Below are 23,969 nucleotides of genomic sequence, written 5' to 3'. Positions count from 1 at the left end.
TACTGTATAGTCGATGTCAAGGGTGCATACAAGGAGTCTGGAAGGGAAAACCAAAATGCAAACAAATGACTGCAGTTACCCTATCGGCGTATCTCATGATGCACGTTAACGCAATATATTTACATTTTCAACTGTATTCTCCCACATTATTACGAGCAATACGTATTTATCACTGCATAAATTCACTACGGGGTCAACAGAGGTCACGGCTGTGCGTATGAACATTTGTTAAAAGTAGGTAACTGGTACTACTTTTACTAAGGCAATACACACCTAGCAATCGCTCTCACTTACTACAGAAATCTTTCAATAGATGAAATCAACACCACAAAATGTATTTACGGTTTTATTTGTATTCCAAGCAGTGAACTTTCATCAATAATTGATAAAAGCATTTCTGTAAACAATGCCTTTAGTTATAATGTTTACATGTCTAAAATTTCGTCTGCTACAACTTCACCCTGGTCATCGGTGATGCGGAATTGCACCTACTGCTAGACGATGACATTAGGCTTTCGCAAAAAGGTCATTCACAGGATGTATGGCCGATAAGTCGTCAAAGTGCATTAAGGTTGCACCACTCTATTAATTTTGCCGATATGTCCTTACCAAAATTACTCACCTTTGACCTGACCCTGCTTCCTTAAAGTAAACTTCTCAGAAGTTTTACTTTCACATCATGTAGTACAGTTCTTAATGAGCATTTTCATACCAAAAATACATATCCATCTAGCAAGGCGTGAGAGTTTGTTTACATCGAAGTCAAGCACGTGCAAAATCAGCTGGTCAAAAGCCAAATCACCCACCTCTACAGCAAAAATTCAAAAAAATATTTAAATCCTTCTTTCGTGTTTTTTACTCACAAAATTTCAAACACAATACTTGAATTTACACCTCACAAAAAATTGGAGAGCCTACCTCATAAGGAAAGTCCCATAAAACATGCAAAGTTCCAGGAATTATTTTCTTTCGGCCATGATTTCACGTGAACCTCCACATCCTACACACCGCACTGCCTCCGTGCCACAGCAGCCATACAGGTGATTGATGTCGGTTTCCAAGTTTATGTCGGGACATCGAAGCGAGGCGTCGTTAAAAACCTATTACAGAAATTTATCGAGTCAAAAGAAGCGTTCAGTGACTGAGTGAGCTTATGTTTGTCAACAATTACATTTCCAAATCCAAACCGTCCCTTACCTTCGTGCACTTTCACATTCTCTGCGATGTTCTTTCCGGAGATTCATCTGAGCTGCGTCCGAGCTGTCCTTCAGCGATTTTTCCCATTTGAGAAGCAGTAGACGATGTTTGACGGTTGATTATAGCCGATAAATGGACTTTATTTCTAGTTCACCATGACGATGCGAGAGGTAAGACCTTGACAGAGTTGCTCTAAACGGTAGGGGTCTAATTATCATATTATATCGAACTTTTCTCCGATATTTCCAGCGATGCAGCTGGTAAAAAAGAAAACCAAGATGGCGGCGTGATATACCTATATATGTAGTATGTGAATATTCTGTTTACAGGAAGACAATTTTTTTATTATAGAAATTTAAAACGTCGAATGCCTGTTCCTCGCGCACCCCCGTTTAAATGATACCCCCCCCCCCCCCCCTAAAATTAGACATATGGAAGAATTTTCCATTATATACTCCCGAGTTATAATGAATATGTATATGTTGATATACTTGCTTTTCAGTGTCTTAATAATTAAAACAGTTCTTCAATTGATGGAACTTTGTTTTGTGTTGTCGTATTTTTGAACATATATGACGCTTCGTTGTGCAAGTCAACAATGTGTAATGCATGGAAACGTGTTGTTAACACAATTCAGCAATGTTACCGATCAAAAATATAAGTAATAAGGCATCATTTTAAAATATCTATAGTGATATAAATACGGGTTAGTACGTGATCAAATTTTTCATGAAGCCCTTTGGGCTTTATGAAATTTGATCACGTGACCAACCCGTATTCATATCCCGATCAATATTTAAAAATGATACCTTATTTTTTAAATAGAAAGTCTGCTAACAATGTTCAAATGATTACTTCGGTATGAAATAATGTTTTCCAATGGACATAATGATATGAATTACAGGTGCTTTGATAGCATTTGTTTTATGATGTGCTTTATACACGAGTCATGGAATACAACAGCAGAGCAATTGTAGTTCGTAACGTCAAATTCACTGAGAAACGTTATCTCATTTCTCAAGTGAGTTTGCTTCAAACCCAGGCACATGCCAGTCAATATTTATTTGTACCTTTCCATCATTTTTTTAATAGATGCACATCGACATGAGGGAAGAAGCCTTGCTAAAATACGTATTGTCAATCCATTGTACCATCGGGTGTTACAAGACAATGGTGAAATTACTGATAGTTCAGCTGATATGATACAAAATGGAGGAATATAGCTAAACTGTAGACTATGATAGGAAAGTAGTTCCAGTGAAGAAGCGGATGAATATATAATTTTGATGTCTGCATTGTATTTGATTCAATCATTCATATGCTATCATAGCCGATGCACACATTGAAAAGATCACCAGACACAACCCTAACCTTACATTGACCTACATGCAAGTTCAGTCGACAGATCAACCTGTCGACTTTTGTCGAACTGTTAATCTGTCAGACCGCTGGATTTTCCCATTTTTCGTTTGATCGATCATTTAATCATTCCAAATCATTTTACATAAAATGTTGTAAAGATTAGCATTAATTCTTAATCACCAATTAAACATTGTTATCAAGTAGACAAAGATATTTTTGACTATGTACGTTAATGAAATAATGAGTTGCATTAATCAATTATAAGTCAATATTTATGTAAAGAAGAAGAGACTATTTTGTCACAGACTATTGCTTTTGTCATTTTGATACATTTACACTCTAGAATGGTGGTTCTTTGTTTGATGTTTCATTGTTCTTTAATTCATTTATTAAATGAATTCCCCTGGGATATTACACATATTACAGACATAGGGAATTGCATGGGGTTTAAAGCAATTACATGTAAAGTTACCCGGTGGACGGGGATTTAGTGGATTTAGACAATGATCTGACGTTGTTCGAAAAGTTCGTCCGTGTGAAAATCAGAAGATTATACCCCCAGATCCAGTCATATAAACCAGACAATTAAACGCAATTTGTAAAGGTATCTGCGTAACGGAGTCAACTATGGTTGAAACGTACATGAACATGGTAAGATCTATGTTTTGTCAGTTTCGATGAAAACTTTCGCATTTCAGCTAGTCATGAAACCTAAATAATGTCAAAGTATAGAATGTACTCCGTAGACTAGGAACTTTTCAAACATTCAAAGAGGTTTGCGACAGGTAAATCAAGGATAATTTAACATTTGGAAAGGGAGTCGACAACCAATCAAAATACAGAAACACAAGTTGCATTAGAATCAACAATATAGGGAACAAAGATTAATGAAAAAATAACTAGAGCAGTATTGCATTTTCACGGAACAGGAAACTTAACGGTTATCATGTTTACAGAATCAACACAATTTTAATATTCGACAGAACCGACCTCTAATTATTTCTTTTTGCGATTTGGTGTTTATTCTCGATGGGACGTAAAATAAACAAACAAACAACCATAGGTGAAAATTTGTGGTATTTTGCCTAAACACTGTTGACGCCCTTACATGTGTACATGTATGCGTGAAAAATAGAATATAAAATAAGTAACAAAACTGGTGTTGCTAAAACGCGAAACGGAACGGAAAACGGGAAATTTTGTATTTTTTCGTAAAAAAAAAAATTGAAAGGATTATCATGAACAAGAGAAGCAGAAATTACAGAGAGAACGGGAAGTCATCCTCAGAATCCACGATTCATATAACTCATATTAATGCATTTGACAACCATTATATAACTTATTGTGAACAGTATTAAGCATTCGCATGTGAGTACTACCCCCTCACCGGATTTGTCATTTTCTGACCCCCATCCCCCGATAGTGACAGTATATTGTGCTTCACAATTAAAAAAAATAAAATAAAATGAATATACTGTAAAATAACTGAATTGTAATCTAACCCCTTTGTATCTTATTACTTTATTCTGGCTGCCACCTTAGGAAAAGATTTTATGAGCCTACCCAATGAATAAGAGTTTTTCACCCCACCCCCGAAAACAACATTGAAAAAGATAAAAACGAATTGAAAAAATTCCCCCAAACATACCCTTTTTAAATCGAACTTGCTTTTAATCGAAATAGATATCTAAAAGACGATTAAATTTGAATTTAAATTTAGTTCTACATCAGCTAAAATATACATTTATGTATCACTTCGACCGGATTTTCATTTTGATTTTATTGATAAAACTTCAGACTCCTGTGTACAAACATTCAACTTGCAGAATTTTAATATAAAACTGTTTTACCTCTTGCATACTAATTCCTGAAATTTTTATTTTAATAAAGTATATATTCCCGATTTTAGGTGTAATCTTAGCTACATTAATCATTCTAATTCTTTCCTTTTTTTCGTTCCGTAGTTTAGCAACACCAAACACCCTGGGAAGTGAACGTTTAACTACTGAGCGATGGCGATCAGAGAGAGAGAGAGAGAGAGAGAGAGAGAGAGAGAGAGAGGTTTTCATTATTGTTATTATTTTTCAAAAGTAAGCAATAACACATGGGGTACAAATATGACCTCTTTACATAACTGAAACAGTGACAGATCGTGACCAGAATCATGCATCAATATCGAGAATCGTAGCAGACCTGAACTATCCAACACATTTGAAACAGAGGATGGACTTGATGAATAGTCCTGGTGAATTTTTGTTATGTATTGCAATGATTTTGTTTTCATAACAGGGAATTTCAGAAAAGAATCAATGAAAAATATAATATTTCCAAAAGCAGAGGGCTTTGACATATTGTCCTGAAACCTCTAGACATTTATATGAATGTCCTAGGCTAATTAGAAATACAATTGATTGTCCCATGACAATATTATACCCAATCACTAAAACGTTCACAATCGTATGCTTACAGTTAATGGTAGTACCATAGAAACAAGAAACAATGAAATGCAATATAACTCTTTCGCGACATTAATTAACCGTGTTCCGTATGTCTGCATGCGCTTCGTTGTGAAGTGCTGAGCAAATAATTCAGACTGGTTCTTCTTAATGGCAATGTACTTCGGGTTGTTTCATATAATATTTTAACATTTTGTAACAGAATTCAGCGTCGGGAATAAGAGGTATAAAAAAATCTCAATAGTGGTCATTGACGCAATGATGTCAAAATACTTGATATAGAGTCCTTCCTAACGTTGTTCAGAGTATTGATATATCGGTGAGTCATTTTGTCACTGTTGTTCAAGACACATGGCTCGTGTTCAAAACATTTCATCTGTTTCATCGGAAATCCAAAGAAAAGACGATGATCCATCATTGAAAGAGGTGCTACGCTACCCAATGTTGATGTTAAAAATCTGTGGGATTTACGTTGAATGGCAAGGAGATCAAGTCAGATTAACTGGTGCAATGGCCGCCAAATTGATACTAAACGTGATGTGTATGCTAATTTTGGTATTTATTGTCATTAGGATTTCAGCTAGTTTTGTAACTAATGATGATTTTTCGGATAAACTAATGGGTCGGATAGTTTTCGCGGTAATGTACATCAGCAACACGGTAATGTTTCCAGTCTTCCTCGCCACTACTACAACAAATTTACCCAAAATCTTGTCAAAATTCTCATTGTTTCAAACCGAGTATGGCTTTGCAACAGATATGAGGAAATTGAAACGAATGACTTCAAATATATTCTTTATGCATTTTGTATTTACTTTAATTTCTGGAATTTGTATAAATGCATTAGCCAGTTATCGTATTCTCGATGAATCTGGACTCTTAATCGGTCGTCTGCTACCATTTTCCTACAAGGATGGGTATATATTTGACCTGGTATATATCATTGATATGTCTGCCACACAATTCTGCTCCATTTTCATAGAATCAGAAACACTGATAAGTTTTGTTGTGTCTCATATAATCATCAAAGAATTCCAAGAAGTGATAAGAAAAGTTGACGTTGCAAGAGAAGGGGATACCATTTCTACCATCGAGCTTCAAAACCTGAGACAACAACATCATAAAGTAACAGAGCTTCTGCAAACTGCAAACAGTGTTATACAATTGAACATGTTTTTTGGGTTCATGGTACTGCTGCCAAGTCTCTGCTTCACCGTGTATGGGATCGTGTATAGTACTCTTGGAATATTTGACATACTATTCCTCGTAACCATATTCTTAATGCAATTGTTAGGAATGGTTTCGATGATAGCAACCGGAGCAAAAATCAACTCAAAGGTAAATATATACTTCACTGTAAATTTCCTATGAAGTTGTTGGAATGCTATTCTGCAAAACATATAGAACTTTGTCTCTTAGTCAGTAGACACCACCGCGGTGGCCGAGAGTTTAGAGCGTTCGCCCCGCATGCGGAAGGCCGGGGTTCGAATCCCGGCCGCGATAGCCCTAAGTCGTTAAAACAGGTAGTGACAGTTCCATCAGTTCCAAACGCTCGGCATCAGATGTGAATGTCACGGGTCCTCGGAGATGACCTTAAGAACGGATGACCCGTGTCAATGTCACAGTAGGTGGCACGCTAAAGACCCGTCACTGTTCAATGGCCATAAACGCCGAGCATAGGCATACATTTGAAGCCCTCCACCGGTCTTGGTGACGTCTCCATATGAGTGAAAAATTCTCGAGTGAGACGTTAAGCAAGATACAATCAATCTGATTTTGTAAATACAAATGTAGGTAGATATTCTCCCGTCAACAATACGTCATTAGAAATGAAAACTGCAAGTAGATAGAAATCCAGGGTCCTCGTGATGGTAGGCGTTGCTGCAATGAAAAACTTGCAGTGAAGTGAATTTTCTCTTAACCCAGATGCAAGGTGAAGATAACGAACAGTGATCAATCTCATAACTCCTACAAGCAATACAAAATAGATAGTTGGGCAAACACGGACCCCTGGACACACCAGAGGTGGGATCAGGTGCCTAGGAGGAGTAAACATCCCCTGTTCACTGGTCACACCCGCCGTGAGCCCCATATCCAGATGGTTGATAATAAGTAGGTTTTGCTATATAGAATAAAGAACGATAATTCCAAATATAATTTATTACCTCTTATTACAGTTGAGTGACAAGATGCCAAAGTAATTTGCGTATCGACCGACATTGAACATATATAAACTTACAACACACTAAGATGTATTCTTTTATGCAATTCATAACAAAAATGTTATCAACATTTAGGTTACTATTGATAAATATAGTCGATGACGACGAAAAATAAATGTTACTCTGATGAACAATAGTCAAAACATTGCGCGTTGATTTATTATAACAACAAAAAATGATATTTCATTTGAAAACTAATTTGATAGTTTTTCTAGTTTGATAAAAAAAGTTATATCTTAAATGCATTTTGTGAGATTTTCGGATAATCTAGACTAACAGAGTAAATATGTCCTCAATGTTAACGTTAAACTTTGATTTACTGTGTCGAACACTTAGATATTTTGATGTTCATTTAGTGCAAACATTGATAAAATGATTATCTATAGTATACTATATAGGTATGATTGACTTTTATAATGTTGTTTCGGGATAACATGACAATCTAGAATTTAAAAAAAGTGAAGATAACAAACAGTGCCCAATCACATAACTCCTATAAGGAATCCAAATGTTTGAGAGTTGGACAAATACGGACCCATGAATATACCAGAGGTGGGATCAGGTGAATAGGAGGAGTAAGCATTCTCTGTCGACCGATCACACTCTCTGTGAGCCGTATATCTTGATCAAGTGAATGGAGACAAGAACTGTCTAACAATTGGTAGGAAACATGTCAGTGAGAATTTTACCCAATAACACATTGCATGGGCAAAAAGGATCGTTATAACGATGCAAGGTGAGGATAATGAACAGTGATCAATCTCATAACTCCTATAAGCAATACAAAAATAGACAGTCGGGCAAACACGGACCCCTGGACACACCAGAGGTGGGATCAGGTGCCTAGGAGGAGTAAGCATCCTCTGTTGATCAGCTTGCGGATCAGATGATTTGCAAAACGTTGACTTTAAACGACACTGTTGAGACTTCTTTAACAGCAACTTGTTTTTCAGTAGCCGGGCTCGATTAAAAAACTAGTGATACACAAAACAAGCTCTTGCTTATCGACTGAGCTGAGAGATATGAACACCACATACTTCCTAAGGTCGGCGACAACATCCATGGACTTAAGTCTTTATTCTTGTGTTTTATTTATGCAGGCACATGGTGTTCTTAGAAGTCTTTTTGCTCTTAGTCTGGATGATCTGTCTGTAGAAACACAACAACAGGTAAGTATATTATATACATAATTGGTAAATATACGATCCGTGAAGTCTTTAAAAATCTAATGAATATGGCTTTTTCGTGTGAAAAAAATGGAACCATCTCTGTAAATCGTCCGTGCCTTGTTATTGAGTAGTGGTTAAAGAAGTAACTTCTCATTACTGTAAGCCTGGTTCATGATAAGTGAAAGCGTGTAGGGGTCGCCCATTCGATCACGTGTTTTTTTTGACAAGTACTTGTGTTTCATCCCTCACCATCGACCCCCTGACTCCAATTTTCTTATATTATAATTATCGTGGGTTTTACTTACAGTTGAATATGTTCATAGCCCAGCTGTCAAGCCAGACAATAGGAATAAATGTATACGGTCTGTTTACCATGGACGGATCAACATTTCTCACGGTGAAAGTTTCTTTCTTAGATATTGCAAATATTTGAATTTGCAGTATCTATTATGAAAACAAATGGTTTTTATTTGACTATAATTAATTTACTTGGACGATGTACAGGTTGTATGTGAGATAAAGAAAACAATCTTTTGCATTCCTAATCCCTATGCATGTTTACAATACAGTATATCATTTTTTTTGGAAATCCTTTCATCACTCTAAGAAAACCCTGATTGAAATTCCAGTAATTGGAGTAATTTCTGCCATTTGTGTGTAATAAACAAGAGAATTGTATAAACATTGTTGCAAACGTTTTAGAAATCCCAAATGATATATTCCACGTGACAATGTAATACCCTATTGTGAAAGGGGGTGTGGCAATGCTGTAGTATCCTCTAAAGCGCATATATTACTTCTGAATGTATTTGAAGACGTTTCAGTACAGTACTATGATAGTCTGATGAAAAGCAAATCTTCAAATGCTACGCAATGTTGATGAACAATCGTAGCTGGAGTGTGCCAGTAAAGTTGAAAAATAAAATAACCTGAGATATTTCTGTTGAACAGATTACAATCACAATTTCACTTCTGATCTCAGTTGCACGAATATACATGTACAGTAAAAGTTCTAAAAGATGTGCTGTGTAAGAATTTAAAAGCGTTATATATTTTTCGAATATTTATTTCAAGTTTATCTTATTTAAAAACATAATTGACATTATTCCATTTATTTTCTCCCAGTTTCGATTTTATGTAATGTTTTATCTACAATCGAAACTGGGAGGCATTGTTACGGCACGTTTGGTCGCCTTGGCACGTTCGGTCGCCCGGCGACGATACGTGCGGCACGTTTGGTCGCCGACGATCATTCGTGCCGCATAGTTCGTCGGCAGCGACCAAACATGCCGCACGTATCGTCGCCCGGCAACAGAATGTGCCGTGAGGGTGGACACTAATGGTCGTCAATTTTAGGACATATCCTAGCACGAATGGTCACCACCCAAGCCCCCTGTCCCAAACCCCAACTTTGCAGTTGTTTTGCAAAAAGGGTGTGTGTTCGTTCGTGCGTGTCTGTGTGTATTTGAGTGACGATGTGAGTGTGTGTGTGTGCATACACGTGCGTATACGTGCACATGTGTATATATTTACATGCGTATATGTGTGCATTCATGTGTAATAAATTTTGTTTTGCATTACACACGCACATACCTGCACACATTTGTGACTCAAATCAAGCTCGATACAAAGCCAACAAACAAATCAAAGTACTGAAAGTACTGAAAAGCACTAAGCTGACTTCATGAATTCTGTATGTAATGTTAATGAGCAGGAACAATATTAAAAAAAGGTGTATGTATTTTCGCATAACTAAGTAGTACATTTTCTGTAAGAAAATAACAAATATGGATTGGAAGCAGTGTCCTGAAACTTTTCAACACGTTGAAATATAAATTTTATATGATGTTGTTAAAACAATGGTCACTATGATAATTTTGATCCCACACTAAACTAAAACCCTGTCCTTGGATCATGAAATTTACAATTTTGGTAAAGGACACCTGTACTTATTAAAATATCTATAATCAGAATTTAGTATCAATAGCATTACCGCCGCTGCGGTGGTCCAGGTAGTGACAGTTCCATCACCAAACTCTCGGCATCAGGTGTGAATGTCACGGGTCCTCGGAGATGGCCTTTAAAACGGATGTCCCGTGTCACAGTAGGTGTGGCACGCTAAAGAACCCTCACTGCTCAATGGCCGTAAGTGCCGAGCATAGGCCTAAATTGGAAGCCCTTCACCGGTCTTGGTGACGTCTCCATATGAATTAAAAATTATTGAGAAGAACGTTAAACAAGATACAATCAATCAATAGCATTTAAGGCTATGTTATTCAAATATTTGACAAATGAACACTTTATACTCTGTTTAGCTCCCACCCATCTTCCCAAGGCAAGGGTTTCTGATCCGCTCTGCTCCGGTCCCTGGATCATTAAATGCTCTACATGACTATGCATTTTTTTTCTCTTACAGATGTGATGTTATAGAGAAGAACATTTTTGGTAGAAAATGTGAAAACAGTTGCAATGGTAGTTTTCGTTATAAAGTGTTCAATTGTTATTACGCAACTAACTTGCTGTTGTGTTCCAGTTAAATAGTGTATGAAATATTTTTAGAATACAACTGAAATGAAACAAATCAATAGTTTGATACATATATGTAAGTCACTTATAACAGAAAGGAACAAACAAACTGGACAAAAAAGAAAATTACACATAACCACATACACTAACAAATGCCACATGTCAAAACACACCAATAATGCAGTATTATGAAACGTTTACATCCATTTCATTACCTTACCAGAAATCATTTAAATACACACATAAACATGCATCTGTATGACTTGTACTACAGAATCCAGTGCATAATTATCTGTAAATAGCAATCAAACCATGAAAGTGGAATTATTTTTTGTAATCAATAATGAAGTTATTTTCAATTCAAAATCAGGTTGGAGAGAATCTGAATCCAAATAAGTCCGATAAATACATGTATACTGAAAACAAAATTTAGGAAATTATTTAGTAAAGATGTTCATCATACATGTGCAATATTACTTTGAAACTGAATACTGCGTCATCAACAAGAGTGGAGATAGCTCATTTTTAACATGAAAGTTTGATGAATTAGACTAACATATAAACATGGATTTACATGTAGCAATTGTAGTGATTGTTTGTTATACGTAAATCTAAAAAAAAAAACAAAAAAAAAAAAAAACAAAAAAAAAAACCAACAACCGAAGAGTTTGTACACAGGTACATTAAACGTTGTACTCTTCAACTTGTGTGTATTACACTTCTTGTGTAAAAGCTTATATTCATACTGCAAAGGAGACTAATCCGTTTGTCTGAATGAGACATAATACACATTGCTATTGTTTTAATTTTATAAAACAGTTCTTTATATGAAAATGCTAATAACCTTAGCAAAAAACCATAAGATTCGAAGCTTGTGTAGGAGTTCTAATATGAATAAAAAACGTAACAGAGGTGACTCGCAATAAATATGCAAGATTTACAACATGTAAACGTAGCTAAATGAGAATCCCAAACTAGGCACTGAAATGTTACAAAAGTAAATTTCAAACGGTAATGTTCAAACCGCTGTTAGAAATAATGAAGAGGCATCTCACCAAAAAACTAAATACATCTTTTTAATATGAAAAGATCGTTCAACGAAAACAAAATGTGGGGACAGGGAACAACGACAGTACATCCATACCCCCCCCCCCCCCCCTTCTTCATCATTTGTACGTTCGGAAATGCATGTAGCATATGCATGTCATTGTCAATTGTTTGTTTGAAGTACAAAGAAATTGAAAACACGATTACTTTTCGTTGTATGTAGCGTGCTGTGGACCGCAAACCATTTCACATTCATGCTTGACACAATGGCAATGTTTATCTAACACTTGTTTTAAACATATGTATTTCAGTATATAGCCCTCGTAAAATTCCACGCGGTGTTTTGAATACTTGAAACCGGGGTATTGTCTTCCATAATATGATATAATATAATATAATATAATATAATGTTGTACCTTTTATCTTTTCCTTGCCCCAAGACTATTATTTTTAGTCTCATTTTTGAAACTAAATCACGAAATCAAATTTGATTGTGTTGACGATGATTCTGAAGAATATCTTGGTCGTTTAGAAATAATAAAGTAATCCTCTAAATTTCTGCATGACCGACTTACGTATATGATCGGGGAAGGTGTAAGCAGTTACTCAATATCATCCTTCTGAGACACCGATCTCTGTCCTTCGCTGTCAAAGCATAATCGTGCACAAATTCTTTCTCGTTCACAATGGACGCGGATCAGTTAATTTTTTACTGTGTTGCACACATTTTTGCTGCGTCGGACAAAAATTTTACTGAGTCGGAACAGCAGCCAAAACACACGTGGAAAACCCTCCTTACTCGTGTATAGCTTAATGACGTGGCTTCTAATTATAGATTGCACCATGCAGATTGATTTTCCTGGCCTCTAAGCGCCATGCGAAGGTAACAATGCAAAGGCACCCTAGCTAAAACGGTTTCATAGACATATTCTTATTCAATTTTAGATTTTGAATCACTTTAATTATTACAGATGCAGATTCAAATGGGAATTTTAACTGAAGAATGACCTGCATCTGTGTCTCACTTTCCCCAAGAATGAGGACAAAAATATCACCCTTTTCATACATATTTTATTCACTGTTCAACGAACTGTATTTCCGAAAAAAAAATACAACTGCAGATATGAATGTTATCCCCGTGCTAGGTCGGTTGTAAAATTACGACTACTTTTAACACGACTTGTTGACTACAGCGATGCATAAATTCGCCTATAGGTGGCGATAAATCGGAAACATGATGACAAAAGCAAAATCCAACTGGCGGCAATAAGCGCTTAAGCTACGCTTAGCTCTTAAAAAGATGCACATTTCTGAATGGAATTTGAGGGGAATTTATTTTGCAAACACACGAGTTTCAGCATTTTAGCAACACAATACTCTTACATACCATCCTTATGGCACGCCGTTTTTACATTTATTCCTCTTCAAAGATAACTCATAAATCTGATAAGACATCTTATAAAAGATTTAAAATATCTTAATATGTTTTTATACAAGATATCTTATATAGTATATAACATATCTCATAAACTTTATAAGATGTCTTATTAACGTTTTTGATTTAAGATATCTCATTAACTTTTATAAGGTATCTTATAAAAGAAATTTTATAATATATCTCATTTTTTAAAATAAGATATCTTGTAAAACATATAAGATATCTTATGTGTTTTATAAGATATTTCTTAAACTTTATAAGATATCTTATATTTTTATAAGATATCTCATAAATGAATTTTTATAAGATATCTTATAAACTATATAATGTATCATATTGTTGTGTAATACTTGTACTTAGTGAAATCTGTGACCTAGATTGTTATAGAGTTCGATGTTTATCACGTAGTAGAAAGATGACGAACTGTGTCTTTTAAGAAGGTACCAGAACATTTATTCTGATAATGAATCCAATAAGAATTTAGGCGATGATAAGCTCTGGTTAGACAAGCACTTTAGGCATTTTGGATTATTCTATAACTGGAACTAGGATTTAGGAATTTCGTTGGAAATTAATAGCCGATTTGTAATTTGTTTTGTACGAGATATACAGATTCAGCTCGGCACGGACATTGTTTATTGTTCACCTATTGTAAGTTAGTACTTTGTTATCATTATAATTTTCTTTCAATAATTGCAAATAAATGTCATTACTTGTTTGACTGCCTTTGTTAGTAAATTCTGCCGTTGGGTAATTCTGACCCATAACAATATGAATTTAAACTTTTATAACATGTATAAGTTATCTTATAAAACATATTTGATATCACGTATATTTCATAAGATATCTTATAAAGTTGATGAGATATCTTATAAAAATTCATTTATGAGATATCTTCTTACAAAGCATTTGAGATATCTTAGATGTTTTATAAGATATCTTACAAAAATAAATTCATAAGATGTCTTCTATCTTTTTGAGTTATCTCATAAACTTTATAAGATATCTTGTTTAATATACAACATATCTTATAAGTTTATGAGACATCTTATGTAGTTTAAATATAGGTTATATATTTTATGAAATATATATCAACTGTAAATTATATGAGACATTTTAGGAAATTTATTAGATATCTTATTGAAAATGGAAGATATCTCATAGATTATATGAGATACCTTTATAAAGGAGTAAATATAAATATGGCGTGACATACATCCTGACAAGTATGAGTGCGCAATCACGCATACAAATACACGTGAGCACACAGAGTGAAATACAAGCAAGTATTAGTATTTGTCATGGTTTGATAAGAAAATGAAATCTTTGAATTCGGCATAAACATGCACTGCGTGCACAGTTTTAATTTTAGTGAACATAATATTAATTAACAGCACTTTACCACTTACCATGCTTATTTAATGTAAAAAAACAAAACAAAAACAGAAACAAAGAAAACCCACCCCAAACAACCCATCAGTACCATCATGATGAACAAAATAAAAAAAAAGAATTTAAGCCAACTACTGTAAGTAAGATAAATATGAAGTAAAATGTATAAAATTGGTAATTTTACAAAGTACGCATCAAATTGAACAGATGGAGTAAGCAAATCTAGGTATGAAGCACTTTTCATACATGAAATTGGATCTCCCAAACTAGAGCCACTATTTCTCAAAGTATTTAGCACAAACACAGTTCTCTTTCTCTCTGATATTCTGATATTGAATTTGGCGTGAGAGAGAGAGAGAGAGAGAGAGAGAGAGAGAGAGAGAGACTCTATGAGTGTGTGTGTGTGTGTGAGAGAGAAAGAGAAAGATTAAATGAGATGATTGTATTAGCAGCGCGGGGATAGCTCTGACTTGTTGAAGAGTAGGCGTCTATGGAGGAATACTACTGTTTTCTGGGTATATCAATGTCATGTTTCGTGTACTCTCTCCTCTTGTAGGCCTACCCTTTTACGCCACATTAATGAAATGCAAGATTAGACATATTCTCTGCACACTTGAAACATGTCAAAGATTTAAAGAGCTGTTTCGAATCGGAATAAGATGTGCTGTGCGATTCTTTCTAGGGAGCGTCCATTAGTATCTGATTGTTAATCGAAGGGTATTAGAAAGCGCCTTATCCCACTTATAAATAGCGATTACATGTACCTGCCAATTCAAAAGACTCGTTCGGTTTGATCAAACCGGAAGAAATTGAAGAAGGATTTGGAGAAGGTGGATGAGGATTAGAAGGGAGAAAGAGAAGGAAGGGGAATAAGTGCTGGAGGAGGAGGAGGAGGAGGAGGAGGAGAAAAAGAAGAAGCAAAGTTGGGGTTTTGGAATTGGGGCTTGGATGGCGACCATTCGTGCTCAGGTATGGCCTGAAATTGGCGACTAATCGTGTCCACCCTCACGGCACGTTCGGTCGCTCGGCGACGATACGTGCGGCACGAATGGTCGCTGCCGTAACAAGGCATAGTACATCTTTTATAACCTTTACTGTGCATTCGTCGAGATATTTAATATCAGAGAAGGTGAATATTCTTATCGTATTTGCCAAGTAACGAATTTTCAATTTGAAATTACATCTTTGCAAAAAACACCCGTCGGTATGTTTCGAAGTGGAGCGTATTTTTCTCCTTTATAAACTGCAGAATAATCATGAATACATATAAAGAGAAAATCAAACATCAATCCACAAAAATGCCACAAAACACCTTTACGTTTTTATAACTTACATACACATACAGTGTATAATACCACAGTGTTTTATCTTGGATGGATGTAATTGTTGCACTGGCTACATGTAGGTTTAGCATTAATTGAAACAATAAATTATGCAACGTCACATAAAATTCTAGAATTTGTATACAGATATGACACGTTTTCCCGACATCCAGTGACAATTCATGACATGTATTTGTATGATATTATTGACTCTGTATATTTCTATTTTTGGCAGATTTTTGGGACTGTGATTACCTACACAATAGTAGTCCTCCAGATTCATGCAGGGAGCTGCAATGTTACTCAGGTCAACAATTGCAACTGCACCACGTGATAGATGATCATTCAATTAACCGATACTGTTGCATAGCATACTATCTCGTTACAATGTAAAACTACCATTGACGTTCTTTATTGTTATCATAGATGTTTATCATTTATCTAAGTGTATCATCAAGCATAATTGAAAGCATAAGAACTGTAATTGAGCTTTATATCAGCTGTCTGTATAATAATATATTACATGATTTAATTTTACTTGCAACACGAAATTCGATTGGTTCATTTAACTTTATCAACATTTTTTTTATGGCATCAAGATGTTTCTTGTTTAGTTCCGCTATATGAAATTCTATGAATGACACCACAATTCGTTTAACTGTTTAGTTTCCATTTTTTTGCTACGGCGATAACGGTTTGCGTCATATAAAATTGATATTTTCTTCAGAATTATCCATCAAATAATATTATACGCAGTTTGCTAAGTTATTAAAGAATAAAGTAATTTTTACTCATTTTATACGATATATAAACAAGGGAATGCTTAATCCTCGTAGGCACCTGATCCCACCTCTGGTGTGTCCAGGGGTCCGTGTTTGCGAAACTCTCTATTTTGTATTGCTTGTAGGAGTTATGAGATTGATCACTGTTCGTTATCTTCACCTTTATAGGAGTTATGAGATTGATCACTGTTCGTTATCTTCACCTTTATAGGAGTTATGAGATTGATCCCTGTTCGTTATCTTCACCTTTATAGGAGTTATGAGATTGATCACTGTTCGTTATCTTCACCTTTATAGGAGTTATGAGATTGATCACTGTTCGTTATCTTCACCTTTATAGGAGTTATGAGATTGATCACTGTTCGTTGTCTTCACCTTTATAGGAGTTATGAGATTGATCCCTGTTCGTAATCTTCACCTTTATAGGAGTTATGAGATTGATCACTGTTCGTTGTCTTCACCTTTATAGGAGTTATGAGATTGATCCCTGTTCGTTATCTTCACCTTTATAGGAGTTATGAGATTGATCACTGTTCGTTGTCTTCACCTTTATAGGAGTTATGAAATTGGTCACTGTTCGTTATCTTCACCTTTATAGGAGCTATGAGATTGATCACTGTTTGTTATCGTCACCTTTTATAAATTACGTTGGGACAGTGTACGCTATCTCATAAACCGCAAAGCGGTTGATAATGCTTAAACTGCCCCAATTTACTTTTAAGCGTATCAAATGAGTGGACATTACTTTCATTCCTTAAACAGATTCATATGTAAAAAGAGTTGAACACATATGTTCTGTTGTCCCAACCAGACAGATCTAAGCTCTACTTATAGACCAAGATTCAATCTACGTCAGTTATTAGAACAACATAGATTAATGTACTGTATCAGGATTTCTGATTTATTTTTTGGATAGGCATATTGAAGTGTATGATATAGAGGATCTCGATTTAGTGCTTATGACATATGAAATTTATGAAATGAGTTACCATATTTGATATATCCCGAGACTTGGCGATGGAAATATTCAAATCCGGTAACGAATTTCATAAATTTCATACGTATTGAGCACGAATGCAAGATTTTAATTACCCCACAACTATCATTAAACACACATTTTAATTTACCGTCTAATTCACAACACGAATGTCGAAATTGTTTGGTTTCAATTCGATTATAAAGGCGTCGTTACGTCAAGGTTTGAAAAAAAAAAAAAACTGGAAATTATTTTCACCTCATAAAAGAAACAAAATCCTCTTGGAATTTCATTGTAACTTGGTGACAAAACGATGCCTTTTACCATTTCAAAGGGTGACATGTTTTGTGTTTGTAGCGCATGAATGATTGACCTACCTAATTTGCATAATCATCAACCTGTGCTACAAGTTCATATAATTTTCCCTAACCAGTGTTATGAACCTGATAGAAGTGTTGTTGTGTGATAAAAAGACAAAATGCATTGGATATAGAAAATTAATTTATTGAACATCAATACAAGTAAGAACATTTTATCTTTTTTGGATTGAATTGAAGCATCGATTGAATAATTGTATTTTCAAGACGAATTGGAAAATCATTTGACTACAGATACATTGTTTATTGAAAATTGCATGAACTTGTTCTGTTTACTACACTTTCGGTAATGAGATATGGTAATGCAATCCCCCTTTTAACATGGGTTGTCTTCACACTGATGTTTCAACAATTTTAAAGCAAAACCGGGATTATTTTCGTGTTATATCTTCTATAATCAGAGTTACTCCCCTTAGTCCATGCTAACCTCTTACTCAAAATGAAAATATTCGAATAGCTAAGAGTTTGATGATATCAGGAAGTGGTACAAAGATAAATAGCGTAAAATAAAAATACAGGTAAAATCATAAATTCACCACGCAACAGTTTAATAAAGATACACATTTTGAATTAAGGTGTTGTTGGAGATAACATTTAAGTCGATCGTAGACCAAATTATTTGTTGTTGATATACGGGACTTGAAATTGTAGATGCAGAGTTTCAATGTTTATCGCAATTTAGTTTTTATTGTTCGTGGGCTATTCTAATTTGTGGGTATGTCCGCTGCATCAAAACGGCAAACATAAAAAAAAAAATCAATGATATTACAGGATTATGACTGGGCAAAAACGAAATGAATAAGGAAAGTCGGATATTAAGTAAACAATAACAACATGTCATTTCTTAGTACAATACATGTATATTAATTTAGAGTTGAAGAGAGATGCACATTTGTAAATTAATTTACAAATATAAATAGATAAAATATTTTGAGCAGACATGTATGGAATGCAGAGATTTTAAGAGATTTCTTTTTCTTGTAGTGAATGGAAATAAAGTGTTAAATATTCGTTAAAGATTCTATGATAGGTCATGCATCCTAGGGGCTTCTGACTTCCGGTCTGGAGGAAATGGCACAGCTACATCCAGTATCAATTTGAATCCACGTCCAGTCATAGTTCAGCTCCTGTGCCTGACGAGCATACGCCATGATGTAGGACTTCTTTGGAACACAAGTGGACACATATCTGTAAAACAAAGCATCGGTTTCATGACACAGTTTGTATCAAACATGTATACTTTGGATCTGTTCGCAATCTCGCCGTGAGATCCACAAAGAAATATACATATAGGTAAGAAGCACAGATGATTGTACTAACAATTTCTAACAATGCTATCAGCCTATATCTGAAATATGGTGATATCATTGTTGCAGGAAATATAGACTATATTCCTTACTACTACTTAAAGCTTCTAAACAAAGTTTCGCGTCAACAAGATATATCAATATGCGATATTGTTTTAAAACGGTTGCTCTCACGTCAGCCAAATTGCTCAAATTTAATGTAAGTACATTTAGATCAGGAGATCAATACCATGATTTAGATGCTTCAAGTGGGAAATGATTCTTTAAACCTTTTCATCAAATATCAAGAGGGAAATGTCAGGGATATGTTTATCCTATATTAAGAAATTAATTGATTTTTCAATGTAAACATCTAAATAAAAAATAGCTATTTCCAACTTTCATTTTCAGCTGTTACCACATTTTTGTTTCAAATATCCCCACCGGCCCACCATCCATCGGTGTTAAAGACAATATTTCAAGTGTTAAGTGTTCCTTTCAGCATTCAGAAATATTCCTGGGAATCTGAATACTGATTTGATGCCATTTGCATCACATAAAACTTCTTGTTAACGACATGGAAACTGAGCTTTTCGTGTATACCATATGCATCTGATAAGTTGCAGAGAGTTGAAAACTTGTCTAGATAATTTCACAGCTATATCTATTGTCCATCTAGACATTTATTCAAAAAGAAGGGAGAAAAGAGATAAAAGAAGGATGTGGCATTTTGGTGTGAAGAAATAAGGAAGAGAAGTCTAGCGGGTCCGAAACCAAAGAAAGGTTTAAAATTATGGCTTCTCAAATCAATCTTGACTACGCGGGTGTGTTATGGTAAGTCACAGCCCATTTATACATACAAATTGTGAAGTTTTTAGAATTTGTCCTAAGACAAGGAACGAAGTCACTTAAGAGTCAGACGAGAACGTTTTGAATCATACCAAGAGGATACATTTGTGTGTGACGTGATCACGTGGTCGTTATACATAGATCAATGTATGAAATAGTACAACACTATCCAGGTCTTTACACATATATCCAGTTGATGATGCTTACGAAAGTGCTGTTAGAATCCTACCCCTTATTGTAAAAGATAATGTCTGATATTTCAACCCGAAGCCATCTCAGTTCTTTTATTCTATAAACTGATACTCAACTGTATGCTAAACGGGATGAGTTCAGCTTCTCCATCGTCAACTTCCCATATTTATGTATCAATATTCCATTATCATCTGCATATGGAGTTTATAATTTTCAACTGATTCAATACGCAAGAGTGTCTTCTGCGAATAGTCAGTTTTTAAATCGAGGCAAGCTACTGACAAACAAGTTAATAAGTAGTATTCAATAGGAAGAACATAAGCTTGGAAGTTATGAATAAAAACTATTTAGCGAACCATGGAAGTATTAAAAGATACAGATGATTTATTGACACCCAAGGGCCTCGGTAGACATAGTGTAAATAGTAAAACATGTAAAAGTATGCATGATAAAGATATTTGTATAAAAGCCAAGACAAAAATAGTAGGTACCCAGGAACTAGGTTTCAGGAACATTACATGTATATTACATCATGTTTAATAATACATTGTAATAATTTATCACCTTATAATACCATGACATTCTTAATTATTCCATCTCGAAACAAAAGTTACCATCCCAAGAAATCGTCAACTTCCCATATTTATGTAGCAATTTTCCATTATCACCTGTATATAGTGTTTATATATCTCAACTGATTCGATATGCAAGAGCTTGTTCTGCGTATAGTCAGCTTTTAAATCGAGGTAAGCTACTGACAAACAAGTTGATGGTACAGGGGTTTCAACAGTCTTGATTGAAGTCGGCATTTTGCAAATTCTATGGTCGTTATAACGATCTAGTTCATCAATACAGCCTATCATTAGGTCAAATGCTGTCTGGCATGTTTCATACTGATTGTTAGGCCGTTCTTAGCAGACTGATTTTGACTTCAGATACCTCCGTTTACCTGATGAGGATATAGGCCTCACGGCGGTTGTGACCGGTCGACAGGGGATGCTTACCCCTCCTGGGCACCTGATCCCACTTCTGGTGTGTCCAGGGGTCCGTGTTTGCCCAGCTATCTATTTTGTATTGCTTGTAGGAGTTATGAGATTGATTACTGTTCGTTATCTTCACCTTGCATTCATGAAATGGCAGTAACACGTGACTCTGCCTGACTGAGGTTATGTGGTGCCCCTAATTCATTCCACAAGAAGACAAAATCATCATCACTCCCCGAAGTTGCAAGCAATGTAATATGTTGTGCCACTTTTATTTGTAATCATAACATATGAGACTTGCTTTGATTTCTTCATTTCGATCTTTTTATCCAGTCAATTATTCTGTCACGAATGGCTTTACATGTACGCGTGTAATTTGTTATACGTAACGCGAAGGTAGATACCAATGCTTGCAAACTAATTTCTATAATTACATGGTCATGTAAAGTGTGTGATCTATCTAATCATACTGTCAGCCACTCAGCCCTCTATATTACGTCATAACAAAGTAAAATAAAAAAGTAGACAATACCTCGTCGTGTCTATTCCCCGACAACATGTAGGACACGGGGCGTCATAGATATACGAAGCTGTTCTATCACATGTGGCGGTGTAAAACCATTGGAAGCCGTCAGTATCAATTTCCGGCTGAAACACTATCACTTCCGTATCGTTGATGTTCTTGGCGCGGTGTATGAGTCGCCATTCCGTCGTGTAAGGACACACCGGCTGTGCTCGAAGTAGGTCCACTGAATTACGTTTCTACAGAATGTAGAATTAAACATGCATATGAATTCAGAAGCAATGGAAAACAATAAAAACAAATAAAGAAAAGAACAACTAAAAAAAAATAACCAATCAAACATATAAAGCATTTCCAAAAATAAAGCAGAAAATCTTTTCATTCATTGTTACATGTAAATAAAATATCCTTTTTCTGAAAGGCAAAGGGTTCCACTAATTTCTTACGCATGTTATTGAGTATTTGTTGAGACGTTGAAATGAAGATAGCATTGAGAAATCTTAGAACGCATTCTGTATTTTCTATTAGTAATTGTATATTCATTGCATTGATACAGTTATGCCAAGAATTATTATTGAGTTTTGCAATTATAACACCGAAGAAACTTTACAGATGGACATTTGAAAGTATTTTGCATCAATTTTGAAAAATAATGTATCGCACGATAACGAACTAATCTCTCAACGGAATTTCAAACAAGTGAATGATAGACATACGTCATCACAGGAATGAATGAATGGTTATAAAATTTAGAAATTTATTTCAAAATTAAGGATTATCTCCCTCATACATAGCTCTTATCCTTGGACGAATTTGGCTCCACTTTTTTGGCACGCTGTTTTTGGCTATATTTAGCTCTAAAACTTCATAGTTATTTCGGATTTCAAACATTTCGGTTGAGCATCACTGAAGAGTCATTATTTGTCGAAATGCGCATCTGGTGCATCAAAATTGGTACCGTATAAGTTTTACATCCACACAAAATGTAGCATATAAATTATATTTTTCTCTCTATCTATCGGACTCAATGATAAGCACATACATCTTTGTTTTCGATTGTGTAAATCTTTCTTTATGTATATGTACATTATACGACATTCCACACTAATTAAAATTATACTGTCTTGTTTACTAGTTATTGTAAAAAAATTTTTAATTTGCATTTAGAAATTGCAGTACAATTCCTGTGTCCCACTTTGCCATATCTATCTATCTATCTATCTATCTATCTATCTATCTATCTATCTATCTATCTATCTATCTATTTATATATCTATCTAATATTGGTAATATAAATGATCGAATATTTTTTTTTACATACATCTTATCGGATTTAATGTCTAACGATTCTCACAACAACTTATAATCATTAAAGCTATGCCTGCCGTATTAAAGAGTGTGTTTTCGCTGTTGGAAACCAGATCAAATTTTTGTCAGCAGATATAGTTTGCAAAATAATAACATTTGAAAATGTTGACAAGTTTTATATTGGTTTGGACGGAGTCCTTGTCTTTTTCAATGCAAGATAGCTTCTAATATATATGTATGAAGGGGTAGTGTTTGAGGGGTGAATATGCGCAAGCGCGTGGAAAAAGTACTATAAGAAACATCACGACGGAAGAGGATTTCGTTTACAATATGTAGTCGAATTAAAATGATTTTTATGTTTAACGTAATATTCAATTGTAAAAAGTGGATTTCTGTACCCCATGTCCCATTTGACAGTCTTTTATTGCTACATATATATCTGGCTAACAGTCTACAGGTCGTCCACGTTCTAATGTCACCATGTCATTGTTTAATTTCTAAATTCAGCGAGCGACGTCTGATGATCATGGATATGTCGATATACATTGTAGGGCGGTTTGTA

The 23,969-nt window shown here is 34.9% G+C and overlaps 1 protein-coding gene across 1 annotated transcript; it reads left to right on the top strand.

Annotated features, from left to right (window-relative positions):
* Nucleotides 1-5,348: 5,348 nt before the first annotated feature.
* Nucleotides 5,349-16,774, top strand: LOC125676695 (uncharacterized). Its single transcript, XM_048914522.2, has 4 exons — nt 5,349-6,353; nt 8,338-8,406; nt 8,714-8,803; nt 16,367-16,774. Exons 1-4 carry the CDS (start codon nt 5,367-5,369, stop codon nt 16,463-16,465), a joined length of 1,245 nt encoding a protein of 414 aa, XP_048770479.2. The 5' UTR covers nt 5,349-5,366; the 3' UTR covers nt 16,466-16,774.
* The last annotated feature ends 7,195 nt before the right edge of the window (nt 16,775-23,969 follow it).

The sequence above is a fragment of the Ostrea edulis genome, chromosome 3, assembly GCF_947568905.1.
Source record: "Ostrea edulis chromosome 3, xbOstEdul1.1, whole genome shotgun sequence".
In the NCBI taxonomy this organism is placed as follows: Eukaryota; Metazoa; Mollusca; class Bivalvia; order Ostreida; family Ostreidae; genus Ostrea; species Ostrea edulis.
This window is presented reverse-complemented; position numbering and strand designations above follow the sequence as displayed.

Bases quoted from the DNA above. Each gene is read 5' to 3' on its own strand.
- LOC125676695 (XM_048914522.2), top strand. From the start codon at position 5,367: ATGGCTCGTGTTCAAAACATTTCATCTGTTTCATCGGAAATCCAAAGA. The intron at 6,354-8,337 runs GTAAATATATAC...TTATTTATGCAG, and splicing joins GAGCAAAAATCAACTCAAAG to GCACATGGTGTTCTTAGAAG. The intron at 8,804-16,366 runs GTGAAAGTTTCT...TATTTTTGGCAG, and splicing joins ACGGATCAACATTTCTCACG to ATTTTTGGGACTGTGATTAC.